Here is an 18062-nt window from a genome sequence, read left to right on the forward strand (position 1 = left end):
CTGACATTATCAGATACAAGCATCTTCACATATGCCAAAATATTGATCCTAAATTACTTAAAATGCTGTGCTTTCAAATTTCCAATCATTATATTAATGATTACAAATTGCCTTATATAACTTACCAGTAATGTGAAAGACTGACTTAAACCCTAAGCCAAACTGCCCAACTTTCAGAGGATCATCCTTTTTTATGCTGTCACTAAGTTTGCGTATGCCATGCCAGTCGTCTTCAGTAAAAGTTGCATTATTGTAAAGACAGACAGCAGGTCCCTGAAAATAATGAAAAGTTGTTACTTTAATTTCACAAATTGACAAAATTACATTTAACCCATTAATTGTGCAAACAATGATCTATGTTCTTACTGCTAGCGCTACAAACATAGATCAACATTTTTATTTTTCCTACCTCCAAATTTGACACAATAGGCCTTGGCAGTATAGAGTGGGTTTTAACACTCAAGTGTGCATAGTATTAAAAATAATCTGGGACCACTTAGTACCTTGTGGGATCACCAGTTCAATGGAGAGCCAACTAGAGCAAATATAGCAAACCCCAGGGAGTTGCTAATGCCATGTCGTATTACTACTCCCCTTTTAAGAGGAAAGTGGATAGCTGGCTGGCTGGCCTCTCTATCTCTACCTCTGTCTGCCTGTCTTTGTCTCAGAGTTAGTTAACATCTTTATTATGCACCCCATACCCACCCTGTGAGCAGTAGTCAAAAAAGATTAGAGGTGCATAATGGGTCCAGGGACTGGGCCCAAAAGTTCTGATACCTGAACAAGTTACAAAGGTAATGAACCATTCACACATCTACACCTGATCAGAGGTACATAATGGGTCCAGGTACTAGCCCCAAGAGAGAGCAGCTCATAAGCCAGAATCAAGGACTAAGTTTATTTAGGCATAGGTACACATAAATACAGTTATCATACATAGTGTAAACTACTATGATAGCCTCCCAAAAAAGCACTACATACTAGTACGTAAAATAGCTACGAGTTTGTAAGACTGGAATAATGGAATGGGCCAAAAATGGGGCATAAATTGGGTGAAATTGCCGATGCATAAATATCACTGTTGGGTTAAGTGTATTCTAATTTAGCCACTCTGTGATCTGGCAAAGTCACTAATCCAGCACCCTACAGGTTTCAACGATGCCGGATTAGTGATGGCCGACCTGCACTTGCTTGTACAAACATGCATCATGCCAAGATGAAATTATTATAGGTCGCACAACCACAACACAAGACACAGATCACTTTTTGATGTACCCCGTATCCACACCACACAATGTAAGAACTCTCTGTACATAAAGGCCCCAAAATTTGGAACTCATTACCAGTAAATACTGAAGTAACCTAGTCAGAACATCAATTTAAGACTTCTTAAAAACCATCTAGTCACCCTACACTAAATATTCAATACTCAATACTTAAATTAAGATATCCCAATTACCTAAATCTTAATACTTCAAAATTTAAATACCCAAAGTTCATACATAACTTAATACTACATTGTAATATAAATAACAAGTCGGTGCACCGAGGCAAATACTTATACTGTTCCTTAATACACCAACAAGTCGGTCGTCTCCCACCGAGGCAGGGTTGACAAAATTATACTGGTAGCATTTTCATACTGTAAACTACTTTCACCAATGCTCAACATTATATTCTAATAATATAACTTAAATATTTACTACTGATATACACAACCTACAAAATACCTTCAAATTGTCAAAATGTAATATCCCCAGATTGTAACTTGAGTTAACTTTCTGTCTGCTTTAAATAAAAACAGATGTTCAACTTAAACTATGATAAATTTCTCTAGTATTAAGTACTAGTCTGTAAGCCATTAATTTAGTCTGCCCATAATGCCATGGCATGATAGTGGCTCTCTTTGCACTACAACTCATTATTGTAACTACAGGATCTCAATGTAAACTTGCAAAGAAATAAAATTGTGTTGTATTATTATTAATAATACCATATTAACCCCTTGACTGTTGCAACCCCAAATCCTGAGGTGTCTCCTGGTGTTGCAAAATCCCCCCACCCAAAAAAAAAAAAACTCATGAAATGATAGAGAATCTTTTCCCGATTGCAATGACACTAAAAGAACGAAATTTGATGGAAAACTTATGGAATTATGCTCTCGTGAAGTTAGCGACCTCGGCGATATTTACGAACTGGCGATTTCACTCACTTTAAGCCCTATTTTTGGCTAATTCCAGTGTTCCAGTCGACCAAACTATTTCTTTTAGAACTCCATTTTTTCTATCAACTGAATACAAGGAACTGCCCATTTACCGATTTCAACTACCTAATAACGCGGTCAGATATTTGCAATTTGGCCAATTTCACGAAAATTAAAAAATATGACAATTTCTAAATAGGGTCCAGAATAAACAATGCAGACATTCTTGGCTCTAAAATAACATTTTCTTTGTTCATCAGTCATGTCTCCAGGCCCCTCTGATATTACTCTTGCTTTCTACTTTGAGTTTTTATTCAAACAAAAAATAGAAGATTTACTGTTATGCAAACTACTGCAATATTGTAATAATTGTATAAATAATGTCAACCCATTCATGACTGCATATTAGAATGGCTACTTGGACATTTATTGGAAAATGACATCATTTGTATACTTTTGAACATTGGCAAAAATCAAACATTTTCCCTACTTTGAGCTCTATTTCAAGGTTCTGTTCATAGTAAAACCAATCAAAATTGCCTCTATTTCTATAATATGTTTTCCATTCTATCAAATGAGACCAAGAAAATGAGAATAAAACCCTAAATACTATACAAAAATAGACCACAAAGTCGGCATTTTAATTAAAAAAAAAAAAAAAAAAAAAAAAACGGTCAGTTTTTTTTTCTCATTATGCACTACGTGCTCCAGGATTTTTTTTATATGATGCACACTGACCACACAGACCCATTCTCTCACATGTGGGCCTACCAGCTTTCCCCTGATTGATTTGAAGCCGCTAGAATTTATGAGTATATATACGTCAAAAACAGTGGCTCATAAGACGTATACATGTATATACGACCAAAACAGTCAAAGGGTTAATATAATAATAATAATTATAATAATCACTATGGGGTGCTTTAAATGTATATTACGTTAATATATCCATTTTCATTATTCCATCTATAACATTTTTTTCAAAATTATGTAAGAAATACATTACATGACATATAAACGTAGTACATACACCCACAGTAGAACAAATTCACAAAAATATGAGATGTTGTGGCCGGGCAGCTTTTTGGAGTAATGGTACGAATTATGTTTTCTCTAGTCCAACACCAGAGGAAATGTGTACACAATAGTATTACTGGGGGTAACTGTAGAAAATTATTCCTTTCGTATGCCTTCACTTTGAGTGTCATTCCCTTAAAAATGGTGTATTGCATGAGAATGGGAGTGTTGCTGTTTTTTATTCTACTGCAATGTGAAGACAGCTTGTACACAACATAAATAAACAAATAAATAAAATACTTATTTCTTTGCTAAGGTTACCATGTGTGTTTACATAGGATAATATAATTGGAGCAAAGAAAGCCACTATCATGCTGAGGCATTTCAGGCAGATTTAACCTAATACTTACAGACTACTCAAGTCTAGACAGATGAAGAGTGCCAGAATACAAATATGTAGCCAATATTCACTCTATTGTTAATATGAGGTAGAACAATTTATGATATAATCTTACATTTTTAACCCTTTATCGGGGTGGGCCGAAATAATTCGGTATTGATTACGTGTTTTTGGCGCGTGTCATACTTCGCGCCCCGCGCGGCCAGCTTCCCGTTCTTTAGTTCCAACCAATCACAAGCCTTCCCTGAAGCTAAGTACAGTTCGCTTCTGCCGCCTTCCCATTGGTTGAGAGATCAAAATATAAACACTAGCGGCTTTGCTTCGAACACACGCGCATAAATCTACTCTTGGATTATATATTCTACAATGTCGGTAAGTACTGATTGTTGTGTTTAGTGCTTACATGAATAGTTTAGGCATATTTTGATATATACCTAAAGTCCGTGTGAAGCATAATATGAGTGTAGCATGCAGTTGAAAAAAGTGCATGCATTTTAGTCCGAATTATTTCGGTATTGCGCGAGTTTCCGGGAATGTCCAATTTTAGTCAAATAAATATTTATAAAAAATTTTCAATTGCATATATGAACTCTGTAGTGGTCTGGATTTATACAGGAGGTTTCTATTGTCCTTCCAATGAGAGGCTGTTTTATGGGGAGCAGTCGACCAGCAGGTCGAGGTATATCTGCGTTTCTGAAGACAGTGACTCAGAACCAGAGGTAGACGAACCAGAATTGCTGGATAGTGGTGATGAATACTTGCCAACGGATGCACAGGATGCAGAGATGTCAACTGATGATGAGGAAGAAAGGGAAGAAAGGCCAGCCAAAAAGCAGAAAGTAATGAGGAAATAGGCATACCCGGATGAGGAAGAGATCCATGAGAATATTGCTCTTCAAGTTTCATCTGAGTGGACCGTAGATGACATTGAAAATGATCCTTTGCCGGCATATGAACATGAAAAGCCTCTTGCAATTAGGTCTTCATAGCATATCAAACAAATTTGTATACAAGGCAACAAGACGTTTACTTTTTCAACAGATTCTGAAGAGATCATGAGGTTCATAGGTATTTTGTTGTTCATGGGTATTAATTCACTACCATCCCTCGAAGACTATTGGAAAGCTGGTTTTAGGAGCCAACAGGTTGCAGAGAGCATGGCGTCTAAGAGGTAGAAGTCATATTCATTTCAATGACAACACAAAAAAGGATAATGACAGATTCTACAAAGTAAGGCCTCTTTACACTGAACTAACTAATGCTTGCTTGAAAATTCCAGCTACACCCAAGCAATCTATTGATGAAGTCATGGTTTCAAGGGTAAAACTGCTGGAAACCTAAGGCAGTACATCAAAACAAAACCAGATAAGTGGGGTTTCAAACTTTTTTGTCGTGCAAGTCAAGATGGACTCATACATGATATACTCATGTATTTTGACACACATCCCATACAGCTGCCACAGGAAGAATGTAAACTTCCAATACAAAGATTGTTCTGGTACTTGCATATGATTTTCTTTTCAAGTATGCCTTTGGTCAAGCTACTAAGAGATAAGTATAACTGCAGATACACTGGAACAGTACGTGACAATAGATGTGGTAAGCCACATCTGGTGCCTATCAAACAAATGGAAAAAAACAGTGTGGCCAGGGGCAATTTTTGCTTCAACAACAATGATGGTGTCCTTGTTGTACGATGGAAGGACACCAAAGTTGTGACTTTAGTGACAACTGATATTGGGGTCGAGCCCATGAGTATATAACAAGGGTACAAAGAGGAAAGAGAAAATATCGTGCCCTGCAGTCATCAAGCTATAATGCAAACATGGGAGGTATTGACAAAAGCAACATGTTGGTGCATCTCTACAAAACACCAATGGCATGCGGCTATTTGCCTATATTATTGATCTTGCTGTTGTGAATGCATGGGTGCTTTATTGCCGTGATTCTCGAGCAATAAAGCAAAAGTGTATGCAACTGAAGTATTTCAGGAATTCTATCTCTGAAATTGCAAGAAAGGACAAAACCTTAGAGGGAGCAGCCTGAACAACTCCAAGACCTTCACCAACTAATTCACCATGTACTTCCAATGTATAGTGAAACCTGGGAAACACGTACAGAAATGCCTGATGACAGTGTTAGGAAAGACATGACTCTAATGCACTTCCCAATGGCAGGGCAAAGGCCGTTTAAAGTATTGCAGCACCTCGTAACATCGTCATTCGTCTGTAGTGTATGCAAAGTAAATCTGTGCATAAAGACTGATAGAAATTGTTTCACAGACTTCCATCAATTAGCAATATAGAATCATTGGTCTTCCAAATGAATCTCAGGAATATAGGGATTGAAACTTGCATCACTTTGCAATTTGGCATTGTTGATATTTGCTTCCTTTTTATATTTTTGTAAGTATTAAAAAATGTTTTGATAAAAGTTCCATTTATGTTTTTTATATTGTATATTATTTAAAAAATTGTTTTGGTGTGTTTTATTAACAATTGCAAGTTCAACATAGAATGTCGGGGGCGGCCTAATATTTTCGGTCTTCGGAGAAGCTCGAAACGTGAATGAATTGAGTTACTCATAATCAGTTCGACAGGTATTAATATGGGTTTGTGTTTGTTTACATTCTCTGCATCTCTCTCGTTTACAATGGCATCAAAGTATAGTTGTTAGAAATGATTAGACCCAGTGAACAAGGTATGTTGATGGTAATAGTAATAATAATAATAATAATAATAATAATAATAATAATAATTAATAATAATAATAATAATAGGAGAGGAGAGTTATTAAATGGAGAGTTAGAGGTACACTGTATTGGGAAGATGGAGGGAATATTTTGAGGAATTGTTAAATGTTGATGAAGATAGGGAAGCTGTGATTTTGTGTATAGGGCAAGGAGGAATAACATCTTGTAGGAGTGAGGAAGAGCCAGTTGTGAGTGTGGGGGAAGTTCGTGAGGCAGTAGGTAAAATGAAAGGGGGTAAGGCAGCCGGGATTGATGGGATAAAGATAGAAATGTTAAAAGCAGGTGGGGATATAGTTTTGGAGTGGTTGGTGCAATTAGTTAATAAATGTATGGAAGAGGGTAAGGTACCTAGGGATTGGCAGAGAGCTTGCATAGTTCCTTTGTATAAAGGCAAAGGGGATAAAAGAGAGTGCAAAAATTATAGGGGGATAAGTCTGTTGAGTATACCTGGTAAAGTGTATGGTAGAGTTATAATTGAAAGAATTAAGAGCAAGACGTAGAATAGGATAGCAGATGAACAAGGAGGCTTTAGGAAAGGTAGGGGGTGTGTGGACCAGGTGTTTACAGTGAAACATATTAGTGAACAGTATTTAGATAAAGCTAAAGAGGTCTTTGTGGCATTTATGGATTTGGAAAAGGCGTATGACAGGGTGGATTGGGGGGCAATGGGGCAGATGTTGCAAGTGTATGGTGTAGGAGGTAGGTTACTGAAAGCAGTGAAGAGTTTTTACGAGGATAGTGAGGCTAAAGTTAGAGTATGTAGGAAAGAGGGAAATTTTTTCCCAGTAAAAGTAGGCCTTAGACAAGGATGTGTGATGTCACCGTGGTTGTTTAATATATTTATAGATGGGGTTGTAAGAGAAGTAAATGCGAGGGTCTTGGCAAGAGGCGTGGAGTTAAAAGATAAAGAATCACACACAAAGTGGGAGTTGTCACAGCTGCTCTTTGCTGATGACACTGTGCTCTTGGGAGATTCTGAAGAGAAGTTGCAGAGATTGGTGGATGAATTTGGTAGGGTGTGAAAAGAAGAAAATTAAAGGTGAATACAGGAAAGAGTAAGGTTATGAGGATAACAAAAAGATTAGGTGATGAAAGATTGGATATCAGATTGGAGGGAGAGAGTATGGAGGAGGTGAACGTATTCAGATATTTGGGAGTGGACGTGTCAGCGGATGGGTCTATGAAAGATGAGGTGAATCATAGAATTGATGAGGGAAAAAGAGTGAGTGGTGCACTTGGGAGTCTGTGGAGACAAAGAACTTTGTCCTTGGAGGCAAAGAGGGGAATGTATGAGAGTATAGTTTTACCAACGCTCTTATATGGGTGTGAAGCGTGGGTGATGAATGTTGCAGCGAGGAGAAGGCTGGAGGCAGTGGAGATGTCATGTCTGAGGGGAATGTGTGGTGTGAATATAATGCAGAGAATTCGTAGTTTGGAAGTTAGGAGGAGGTGCGGGATTACCAAAACTGTTGTCCAGAGGGCTGAGGAAGGGTTGTTGAGGTGGTTCGGACATGTAGAGAGAATGGAGCGAAACAGAATGACTTCAAGAGTGTATCAGTCTGAAGTGGAAGGAAGGCGGGGTAGGGGTCGGCCTAGGAAAGGTTGGAGGGAGGGGGTAAAGGAGGTTTTGTGTGCGAGGGGCTTGGACTTCCAACAGGCATGCATGAGCGTGTTTGATAGGAGTGAATGGAGACAAATGGTTTTTAATACTTGACGTGCTGTTGGAGTGTGAGCAAAGTAACATTTATGAAGGGATTCAGGGAAACCGGCAGGCCGGACTTGAGTCCTGGAGATGGGAAGTACAGTGCCTGCACTCTGAAGGAGGGGTGTTAATGTTGCAGTTTAAAAACTGTAGTGTAAAGCACCCTTCTGGCAAGACAGTGATGGAGTGAATGATGGTGAAAGTCTTTCTTTTTCGGGCCACCCTGCCTTGGTGGGAATCGGCCAGTGTGATAATAAAATACAATAAAATAAATAATAATACCTAGGTAGTAGGTTGGTAGACAGCAGCCGCCCAGGGAGATACTACCGTCCTGCCAAGTGAGTGTAAAACGAAAGCCTGTAATTGTTTTACATGATGGTAGGATTGTTGGTGTCTCTCTTTCTGTCTCATAAACATGCAAGATTTCAGGTACATCTTGCTACTTCTACTTACACTTAGGTCACACTACACATACATGTACAAGCATATATATACATACCCCTCTGGGTTTTCTGCTATTTTCTTTCTAGTTCTTGTTCTTGTTTATTTCCTCTTATCTCTATGGGGAAGTGGAACAGAATCCTTCCTCCATAAGCCATGCGTGTTGTAAAAGGCGACTAAAATGTCGGGAGCAAGGGGCTAGTAACCCCTTCTCCTGTATACATTACTAAATTTAAAAAGAGAAACTTTTGTTTTTCTTTTTGGGCCACCCTGCCTTGGTGGGATATGGCCGGTTTGTTGAAATAATAATAATAATAATTTTTTTTTAACAAACCGGCCATATCCCACCAAGGCAGGGTGGCCCAAAAAAGAAAAACGAAAGTTTCTCTTTTTAAATTTAATAATTTATACAAGAGAAGGGGTTACTAGCCCCATGCCCCTGCCATTTTAGTCGCCTCTTACAACACGCATGGCTTACGGAGGAAAAATTCTGTTCCACTTCCCCATGGAGATAAGAGGAAATAAACAAAAACAAGAACTAAAAAGAAAATAGCAGAAAACCCAGAGGGGTGTGTATATATATGCTTGTACATGTACATATGTAGTGTGACCTAAGTGTAAGTAGAAGTAGCAAGACATACCTGAAACCTTGCATGTTTATGAGACAGAAAAAAGGACACCAGCAATCCTACCATCATGTAAAACAATTACAGGCTTTCGTTTTACACTCACTTGGCAGGACGGTAGTACCTCCCTGGGCGGTTGCTGTTTACCAACCTACCTATAGTAATAATAATAATAATTGCTCTGGGGTGCTTTAAATTTGTCGTATATTTCATGTGGGTCTGGTAGCTGGTATGGGAACTACCATGCCTGACTTTCTACAATAAATACTCACCTTTCACCCTACATTAGGACAACACATATTTTACAGTAAGTGTTCATTTTGGAGATTAACAAGTTGAGGAAACCTATGGAACAAATGGATTTAACAGTTACAAACAGAAGAGGGAGAACCATTAGATACAGATACAAATAATGGTAACTAAGCAACAAAAATGTGCTTACCTTGAGAAACTTTTGAACATCATTATGAGCTTCGGAACTCTGCACTTTTCGTGTATCATGCAAAACTTCAACAACTGTGGCTCCAGCATCTTCAGCATTTTGTACCAATTCCTGTAAAGTTTAATTGCAATTTATAAATTAATCGATTTTTTTATAGAAGCATACTAAATAATACTGCAAACAAAGTGGGCCTGTACTGTCATCATGATTACCAAGATGCAACACATTGATTCTGCATACACAACATCCACCTGCACTGATGGTAAAATTCTAATCACAAAAAATGGATTAATGGTAGAAAAGGAGACATCACATAAATGAATTTAAATATAGTACAAAGAACTTCCAAAAAGTGAGATTATTACTTGTCTCCCTTTTTTCCCCCCTTCCCATTCTTTGCCTCCCTTCTATCTTGCTATTCTCCCATCTACATCTTTCTTTCTCCCAAATGCCTTTACCTCTTTCCATCCACTCATACCTCCCTCAACCCCCCCCTTCCCCTTCTTTCTTTCTTTGTGTACCTGTGTTATGGCCAGTGTTATGAGGTTATAGGTCCCAACATGTATTTATGTAACTTAGTAGCAGTAGACTCATTATTTGAAGTACAGGTTGGCCATCACTAATCCGGCAATCAGTAATCCGGTAATAATTTCGGCTAGCATAACTTTAAATTTCTGGGGTCGCCACACCAACCTGCCACTACTGTTTGGAGGCACTACTTGCTGCAAAAGTCATTCCAATTTTTTTCCTCCATTTATTGTTATAAATTGCTCACTTTTAGCCCTAGCCATGGTTCCAACAAATAAAAGAAATTTTGACGAAAAAAGTCGTCAAAACCCGAACTTGATGAAAACCAGGACAACCAAAAACCGAGGTTCCACTGTATAAAACAAATTCCAACCACACAATAAAACAAATAACAGATTCCAACCACACCATAGAACAAAAAACTAATGTCAAAGACCTGGGAGTGATGTCAGAGGATCTCACCTTCAAAGACCACAACATTGTATCAATCGCATCTGCTAGAAAAATGACAGGATGGATAATGAGAACCTTCAAAACTAGGAATGCCAAGCCCATGATGACACTCTTCAGGTCGCTTATTCTATCTAGGCTTGAATATTGCTGCACACTAACAGCACCTTTCAAGGCAGGTGAAATTGCTGACCTAGAAAATATAGAGAACCTTCACAGCACACATAACTGCAATAAAACACCTCAATTACTGGGAACACTTGAAGTTCCTCACCCTGTACTCCCTAGAACATAGGCAGGAGATACATGATTATATACACTTGGAAAATCCTAGAGGGAAAATCCTAGAGGGAAAAATCCCTCCCTATGAAAGCAAAAGACTCGGCAGACGATGCAACATCCCCCCAATGAAAAGCAGGGGCACCATTAGCACGATAAGAGACCACAATAAGTGTTAGGGGGCCCAAGACTGTTCAACTGCCTCTCAGCATACATAAGGGGGATTACCAATAGACCCATGGCTGTCTTCAAGAAGGCGCTGCACAGGCACCTGACGAGCTGGGCTGTGGTTCAGAAGCCAGGATGCGTGCAGCCAACAGTAACAGCCTTGTTGATCAGGTCCTGATCCACCATGAGGCCTGGTCACAGACCGGGTCGCAGGGACATTGACCCCCAAAACCATCTCCAGGTATACTCCAGGTATAGTTTTCATAAATTATTTTATGCATGCAAACATTATTATACAGATTTAAATAAGCAATATTTTCAATTAAAAAACATTTCATAATTGGTATTTTTTTTGGGTCAGGAGCTGATTAATCCAGTATACATTATTTCTTATAGGAAAAATTTATTCAATATTCATACAACTCACTATTTGAACAGCCTCCTGGAATGGATTAAGCTCGAATATTGAGGTACCACTGTACTGTAGACCCTTAAAAGTTACCTTTACTCTTTAGTGAAGATGTTTAAGCAGGTAATATAATAATTAATATGAAACCTACCTTGATTATTTGACCATTGTCAGGATACTGGGTAAGAATATTTCTCAGGAGACCCACCACAGTCGGGATCTCAATGGTGTTATAGTCAAATGGATCATCTTGGTTATCTGTTGATATTAAAAAAAAATATGAAGATAAAGCCAGTACAATAAAGCACTTGTTATTAAATAAGTTATATATATTATTTGCTGAATGAACTGGTAGTTCTCTAATTGGATTGGTGTGTGTGTGTAATCGTGTGCATATTATCAGATAATTACCAAAATAATTATGAACACTGCAGAGAAGATTCTGATCATATTACAAATATTTTTTCATCAAAGTTTCTACATTGTCCTATAGCTCGATTAGTAACACAATCAGTTTATACATTGAGGTCCACAGTTCGATCCCATATATTATGTACTTTTAGAAATAAAGACTTTTATTATTATTACAAATGAATCAATCCGGTATCATGAGCTAATAGTGACTATCACTAGTGTTGGCAGGCTAAGATACTTTGTTACCTACTTGATGGTCATGTTATCATGTGTATTATAATGATTACACCACTACCATAAAGTTTTTTGTTTCTTTCCTACAACACAGAACTGCAGGCAGGAACCAGGCCAAACTATAAAACACAGTTAATAGATTAATAAATCCTGAGTGACTAGTATACACCAAGGCCATTGCAAAATTGAGACTCCTACATATAACAATTTATGGCAAAGTAGATGACAATCTTAATTAATTTTTACCATGAACTTCAGTTGTTAAAAAATATCCACAACTTACCCATTATGATAGCTGACGTTCTGCCACTGACCCAAAAGCAGCTGACATTCGAGAACTGAAAATATGCATAAATTATTGCACCGAGTACAAACTCCAACACCAACACGCACCCAAAGTCCAAACAGACTTCAACACGCACCCAAAGTAAAAACAGACTTCAACACGCACCCAAAGTCCAAACAGACTTCAATACGCACCCAAAGTCCAAACAGACTTCAACACGCACCCAAAGTCCAAACAAACTTCAACGTGCACCCAAAGTCCAAACTTCAATGTGCACCCAAAGTCCAAACTTCAACACACCCAAAGTCCAAACTTCAACACGCACCCAAAGTCCAAGCTTCAACACACACCCAAAGTCCAAACTTTAACATGCAACCAAAGTCCAAGCTTCAACACACACCCAAAGTCCAAACTTTAACATGCAACCAAAGTCCAAACTTCAACAGCACCCAAAGTCCAAACTTCAACACACACCCAAAGTCCAAACTTCAACACGCACCCAAAGTCCAAACTTCAACACACACCCAAAGTCCAAACTTCAACACGCACCCAAAGTCCAAACTTCAACTTGCACCCAAAGTCCAAACTTCAACACGCACCCAAAGTCCAAACTTCAACATGCACCCAAAGTCCAAACTTCAACACACACCCAAAGTCCAAACTTCAACACACACCCAAAGTCCAAACTTTAACACGCAACTAAAGACCAAACCTCAACAAGCACCCAGTCCAAACGTCAACACGCACCCAAAGTCCAAACTTCAACATGCACCCAAAGTCCAAACTTCAACACGCACCCAAAGTCCAAACTTTAACACGCAACTAAAGTCCAAACCTCAACATGCACCCAAGTCCAAACTTCAACATGCACCCACAGTCCAAACTTCAACACACACCCAAAGTCCAAACTTTAACACACACCCAAAGTCCAAACTTCAACATGCACCCAAACATATTTCAATACACACCCAAAGTCCAAACAGACAAACATGCACCCAAAGTCCAAACAGACTTCAACACACACCCAAAGTCCAAACAAACTTCAACATGCACCCAAAGTCCAAACTTCAATGTGCACCCAAAGTCCAAACTTCAACACACACCCAAAGTCCAAACTTCAATACACACCCAAAGTCCAAACTTTAACATGCACCCAAAGTCCAAACTTTAACATGCACCCAAAGTTCAAACTTTAACATGCACCCAAAGTCCAAACTTTAACATGCACCCAAAGTGCAAACTTCAACACACACCCAAAGTCCAAACTTCAACATGCACCCAAAGTCCAAACTTTAACATGCACCCAAAGTCCAAACTTTAACATGCACCCAAAGTCCAAACTTCAACACACACCCAAAGTCCAAACTTCAACATGCACCCAAAGTCCAAACTTCAACACGCACCCAAACAGATTTCAACACGCACCCAAAGTCCAAACCTCAACACGCACCCAAAGTCCAAACTTCAACACGCACCCAAAGTCCAAACTTCAACACGCACCCAAAGTCCAAACTTCAACATGCACCCAAACAATTTCAACACGCACCCAAAGTCCAAACTTCAACATGCACCCAAACAATTTCAACACGCACCCAAAGTCCAAACTTCAACACGCACCCAAACAGATTTCAACACGCACCCAAAGTCCAAACAGACAAACATGCACCCAAAGTCCAAACAGACTTCAACACACCCAAAGTCCAAACAAACTTCAATGTGCACCCAAAGTCCAAACTTCAATGTGCACCCAAAGTCCAAACTTCAGCATGCACCCAAAGTCCAAACTTCAACATGCACCCAAAGTCCAAACTTTAACACGCACCCAAAGTCCAAACTTTAACACGCACCCAAAGTCCAAACTTTAACACACACCCAAAGTCCAAACTTTAACATGCACCCAAAGTCCAAACTTTAACACGCACCCAAAGTCCAAACTTTAACACGCACCCAAAGTCCAAACTTCAACACACACCCAAAGTCCAAACTTCAACACGCACCCAAAGTCCAAACTTTAACACACACCCAAAGTCCAAACTTCAACACACACCCAAAGTCCAAACTTCAACACGCACCCAAAGTCCACTCTTTAACACACACCCAAAGTCCAAACTTCAACACGCACCCAAACAGATTTCAACACGCAGCCAAAGTCCAAACAGACAAACATGCACCCAAAGTCCAAACAGACTTCAACACGCAGCCAAAGACCAAACAAACTTCAACGTGCACCCAAAGTCCAAACTTCAACATGCACCCAAAGTCCAAACTTCAACACGCACCCAAAGTCCAAACTTCAACATGCACCCAAAGTCCAAACTTCAACATGCACCCAAAGTCCAAACTTTAACACGCACCCAAAGTCCAAACAAACTTCAACGTGCACCCAAAGTCCAAACTTCAACAGGCACCCAAAATCCAAACTTCAACAGGCACCCAAAGTACAAACTTCAACACACACCCAAAATCCAAACTTCAACATGCACCCAAAGTCCAAACTTTAACATGCACCCAAAGTCCAAACTTTAACATGCACCCAAAGTCCAAACTTCAACATGCACCTAAGTCAAAACTTCAACACGCACCGAAAGTCCAAACTTCAACACGCACCCAAAGTCCAAACTTCAACACGCACTCAAAGTCAAAACTTCAACACGCACCCAAACAGATTTCAACACGCACCCAAATCCAAACAGACAAACACGCACACAAAGTCCAAACAAATTTCAACACACCGGAAGTCCAAACCAGCGGCGTCGCTAGAGTTGGTGTCACCCGGGGCAACATCTTTGGTGTCACACCCATGAAATTCAAGGGCGGGGGGATGGGGGGAGTAAACTCCAGTTATGTCACTACTGCATCACCAGGGACATATATTTAGCAATGAGAACGTTTAAGGGCCTTAAACTAAACAGGAGAATACTTCTCAACTTTATTATTGATAAAATAAATAAGCGTAGTAATATTGAGGAAACAAACTCAAATACCACTTTGAGTACAGGCAACAGATCCTACATTTATTCATCTTCAACAAAGGAAAAACAAAACAAAAAAGAAAACTTGAAAAATAAAGAAAAACATTCCCATATCAGAGAAACACGGGTTCCGACTTGACCTTGAGTACTGGTAACATCTCAGTTCAAAATTCAAATTCAAACTTTATTCTCTATAAGTATTACAATGCTGAGTTTACAGAATTTGGTTATTGTGTGGTTTACATGTAGTAAAATAATAATTACAGAGTGTACCACTAGAACGCCTAGCATGGCTAGGCATTTCCTTGCCTTCAGTCCTGCAAATTATTATTATAATAATCAAGGGGAAGCGCTAAACCCGGAGGATTATACAGCGCCTGGGGGGGGGATGTGGAAGGCATTCAGGCTTAATTCGGGGAACTGGAGCACAGATCCAATTCCCTAAATCAAGAGCCCCTCACCAACATCAAGGAACCTTCCTTGAGGGGTCAGTCCTGCAAAATCATCAATCACATCATCAAAATCAATGATTTTCCCTATATAGGCTTATTTATACTACTTTGTTAATGCATAATAGGCTATGTAGAAACGAAGGATTCTTCTTTTATGTTGGTGCAGCACTGTTTTGGGCATTAGTGTCACCCCCTAAATGGTGTCACCCGGGACGGCCTGCCCCCCCCCTTACCACGCCCCTGGTCCAAACTACAACACACACCCAAAGGCCAAACTACAATACACATCCAAAGTCCAAACATACTACAACACATCCAAAGTCCAAACAAAGTTCAATTATTATTAAGGGGGAAGTGCTAAACCCGTAGGATTATACAGCGCCTGGGGGGGGATGTGGAAGGCATTCAGGCTTAATTCGGGGAACTGGAGCACAGATCCAATTCCCTAAATCAAGAGCCCCTCACCAACATCAAAGAACCTTCCCTGAGGGGAAACAAAGTTCAAACCACAACACAAAACCCTAATTCACTTCAATACACAATCCTAACTCAAACATCCAGTCCTAACACCAACATAGTTTTAACTACAGTACTAAAACCTCCACTGCTACATTTTAATCTTCAGAACTCATGCTAACAATACACATTGCTGGTTACAAGCTAATCTCATGTAATTATGGCTAAGTCCATGAGAGGTCGTCCAAGGACAGGGGACCAAGAGGTAATCAGGTTTGATCCAAGGAATGGGGTAGCTCCAGTTTCCCAACTCGACACATTTTACTAGCAACTAGACACTTCCCCTTGAGGGGAAACCTCATAAACCCCATCTTTCGTATAGCTTCAAACCTTCAAGAGAGGTTTCCTGATGCTGGTGGGGCTCTTGATGCAAGATATTGGATTTGCTCTTTCCTCCCTTGAATCAAAATTGCTTGATCTTCCCTTCCTTGGGTGAAAACTAATTGCCCTCCCTTTCTCCATGAACTACAAGACCCTTCACAGGTTGAGCTCTTCCACAAAAATTTTATTTAGTATTTAAATAAATCACTTACTTTATCATACTCAGGAAAGTTCCCCCCGTCGGAACCCAAGTAGGAAAGTATAGGTGTTCTACCGTCCAGTAGACTGTGTGGAGGTGCTCTGAGCAGAACAGTGTACTGGCTTTGGTAGCCGCTGCAGCTGCCTCCTCCAGTTGCTAGTTGCTCTGTCTGCATTTCCCCTTTTTTTAATGTGAAAACTTCTGGTATTTGTGCTACATTATTGCTTATTACATATATCCGTAATTATATTTGGTGTTTATGTTTATTCTGAAATACGATAAACGGCAAGTATCATGATTCTATTGTCGTTCAAATATATAAGTGGCAGATAGCGCCTTTCTCTCTCTCACTCTGTATGATACGCGTACTGTTCCTGTGGTGAATGACTGGATCACCAGCACCTAACGACACAAAGAAATATGTGCTCACCCAGTTGTGGTTGCAGGGTAAGTAAGTAAGTAAGTTTATTCAGGTATACACAAATGCAGTTACATAGAATTATCATACATAGCAGCATATGTGTAGAGAACCTAGGATAACCCAAAAAAGTCAGAGTGACTTATTTCCATTGGGGTCCTTTTTACCTTATTATTATAATATAAAGGTTATAATATTTTCTTATTATTCTACAATGAAGATAACATCTTATTATCATACTAAAAAGACTATCTACTACACGAGGGTCTTTAAGACTATCTACAATACGAGGGTCATTACTAAGAACATAAGAACGAAGGAACACTGCAGAAGGCCTACTGGCCCATGCGAGGCAGGTCCAAGTCTCCTACCGGCTTAAGCCAATGCACCCAACCTAGTCAGGTCAGGTCACATTGACTTAAGGGAGGAACACGGCAACCGACCTGGTAGCACAAGCTATCAGGTCTAACTCACACCCACCCACATCCACTCATGTATTTATCCAACCTATTTTTAAAGCTACACAACGTTCTGGCCTCTATAACGGTACTTGGGAGTTTGTTCCACTCATCCACAACTCTATTACCAAACCAGTACTTTCCTATATCCTTCCTGAATCTGAATTTTTCCAACTTAAAACCATTGCTGCGAGTCCTGTCTAGGCTAGATATTTTCAGCACACTATTTACATCCCCTTTATTTATTCCTGTCTTCCATTTATACACCTCAATCATATCCCCCCTAATTCTACGTCTTTCTAGAGAGTGCAGATTCAGGGCCCTTAGTCTATCCTCATAGGGAAGGTTTCTGATACATGGGATCAACTTTGTCAT

General features: G+C 39.4%; 1 protein-coding gene across 2 annotated transcripts in view; it reads right to left on the reverse strand.

Moving 5' to 3' along the window:
* The window catches only part of LOC128685726 (sacsin-like), a 73203-nt gene extending 56269 nt beyond the window's left edge, over nt 1-16934 (reverse strand). The window contains exons 1-5 of one of the 2 annotated variants that reach the window (XM_070083359.1): nt 16825-16934; nt 12349-12403; nt 11569-11675; nt 9584-9694; nt 126-273 (exon numbers count right to left, since the gene is read on the reverse strand). In XM_070083359.1, the coding sequence (XP_069939460.1) occupies nt 126-273; nt 9584-9694; nt 11569-11675; nt 12349-12352 (370 nt within the window). In that variant the 5' untranslated portion in view covers nt 12353-12403; nt 16825-16934. Of the gene's footprint in view, nt 1-125; nt 274-9583; nt 9695-11568; nt 11676-12348; nt 12404-16824 lie in introns of those variants that run through there. The other variant, XM_070083366.1, reaches the window with a different exon arrangement.
* Between the last annotated feature and the right edge of the window lie 1128 nt (nt 16935-18062).

This window comes from Cherax quadricarinatus, chromosome 1 (assembly GCF_038502225.1).
Source record: "Cherax quadricarinatus isolate ZL_2023a chromosome 1, ASM3850222v1, whole genome shotgun sequence".
In the NCBI taxonomy this organism is placed as follows: Eukaryota; Metazoa; Arthropoda; class Malacostraca; order Decapoda; family Parastacidae; genus Cherax; species Cherax quadricarinatus.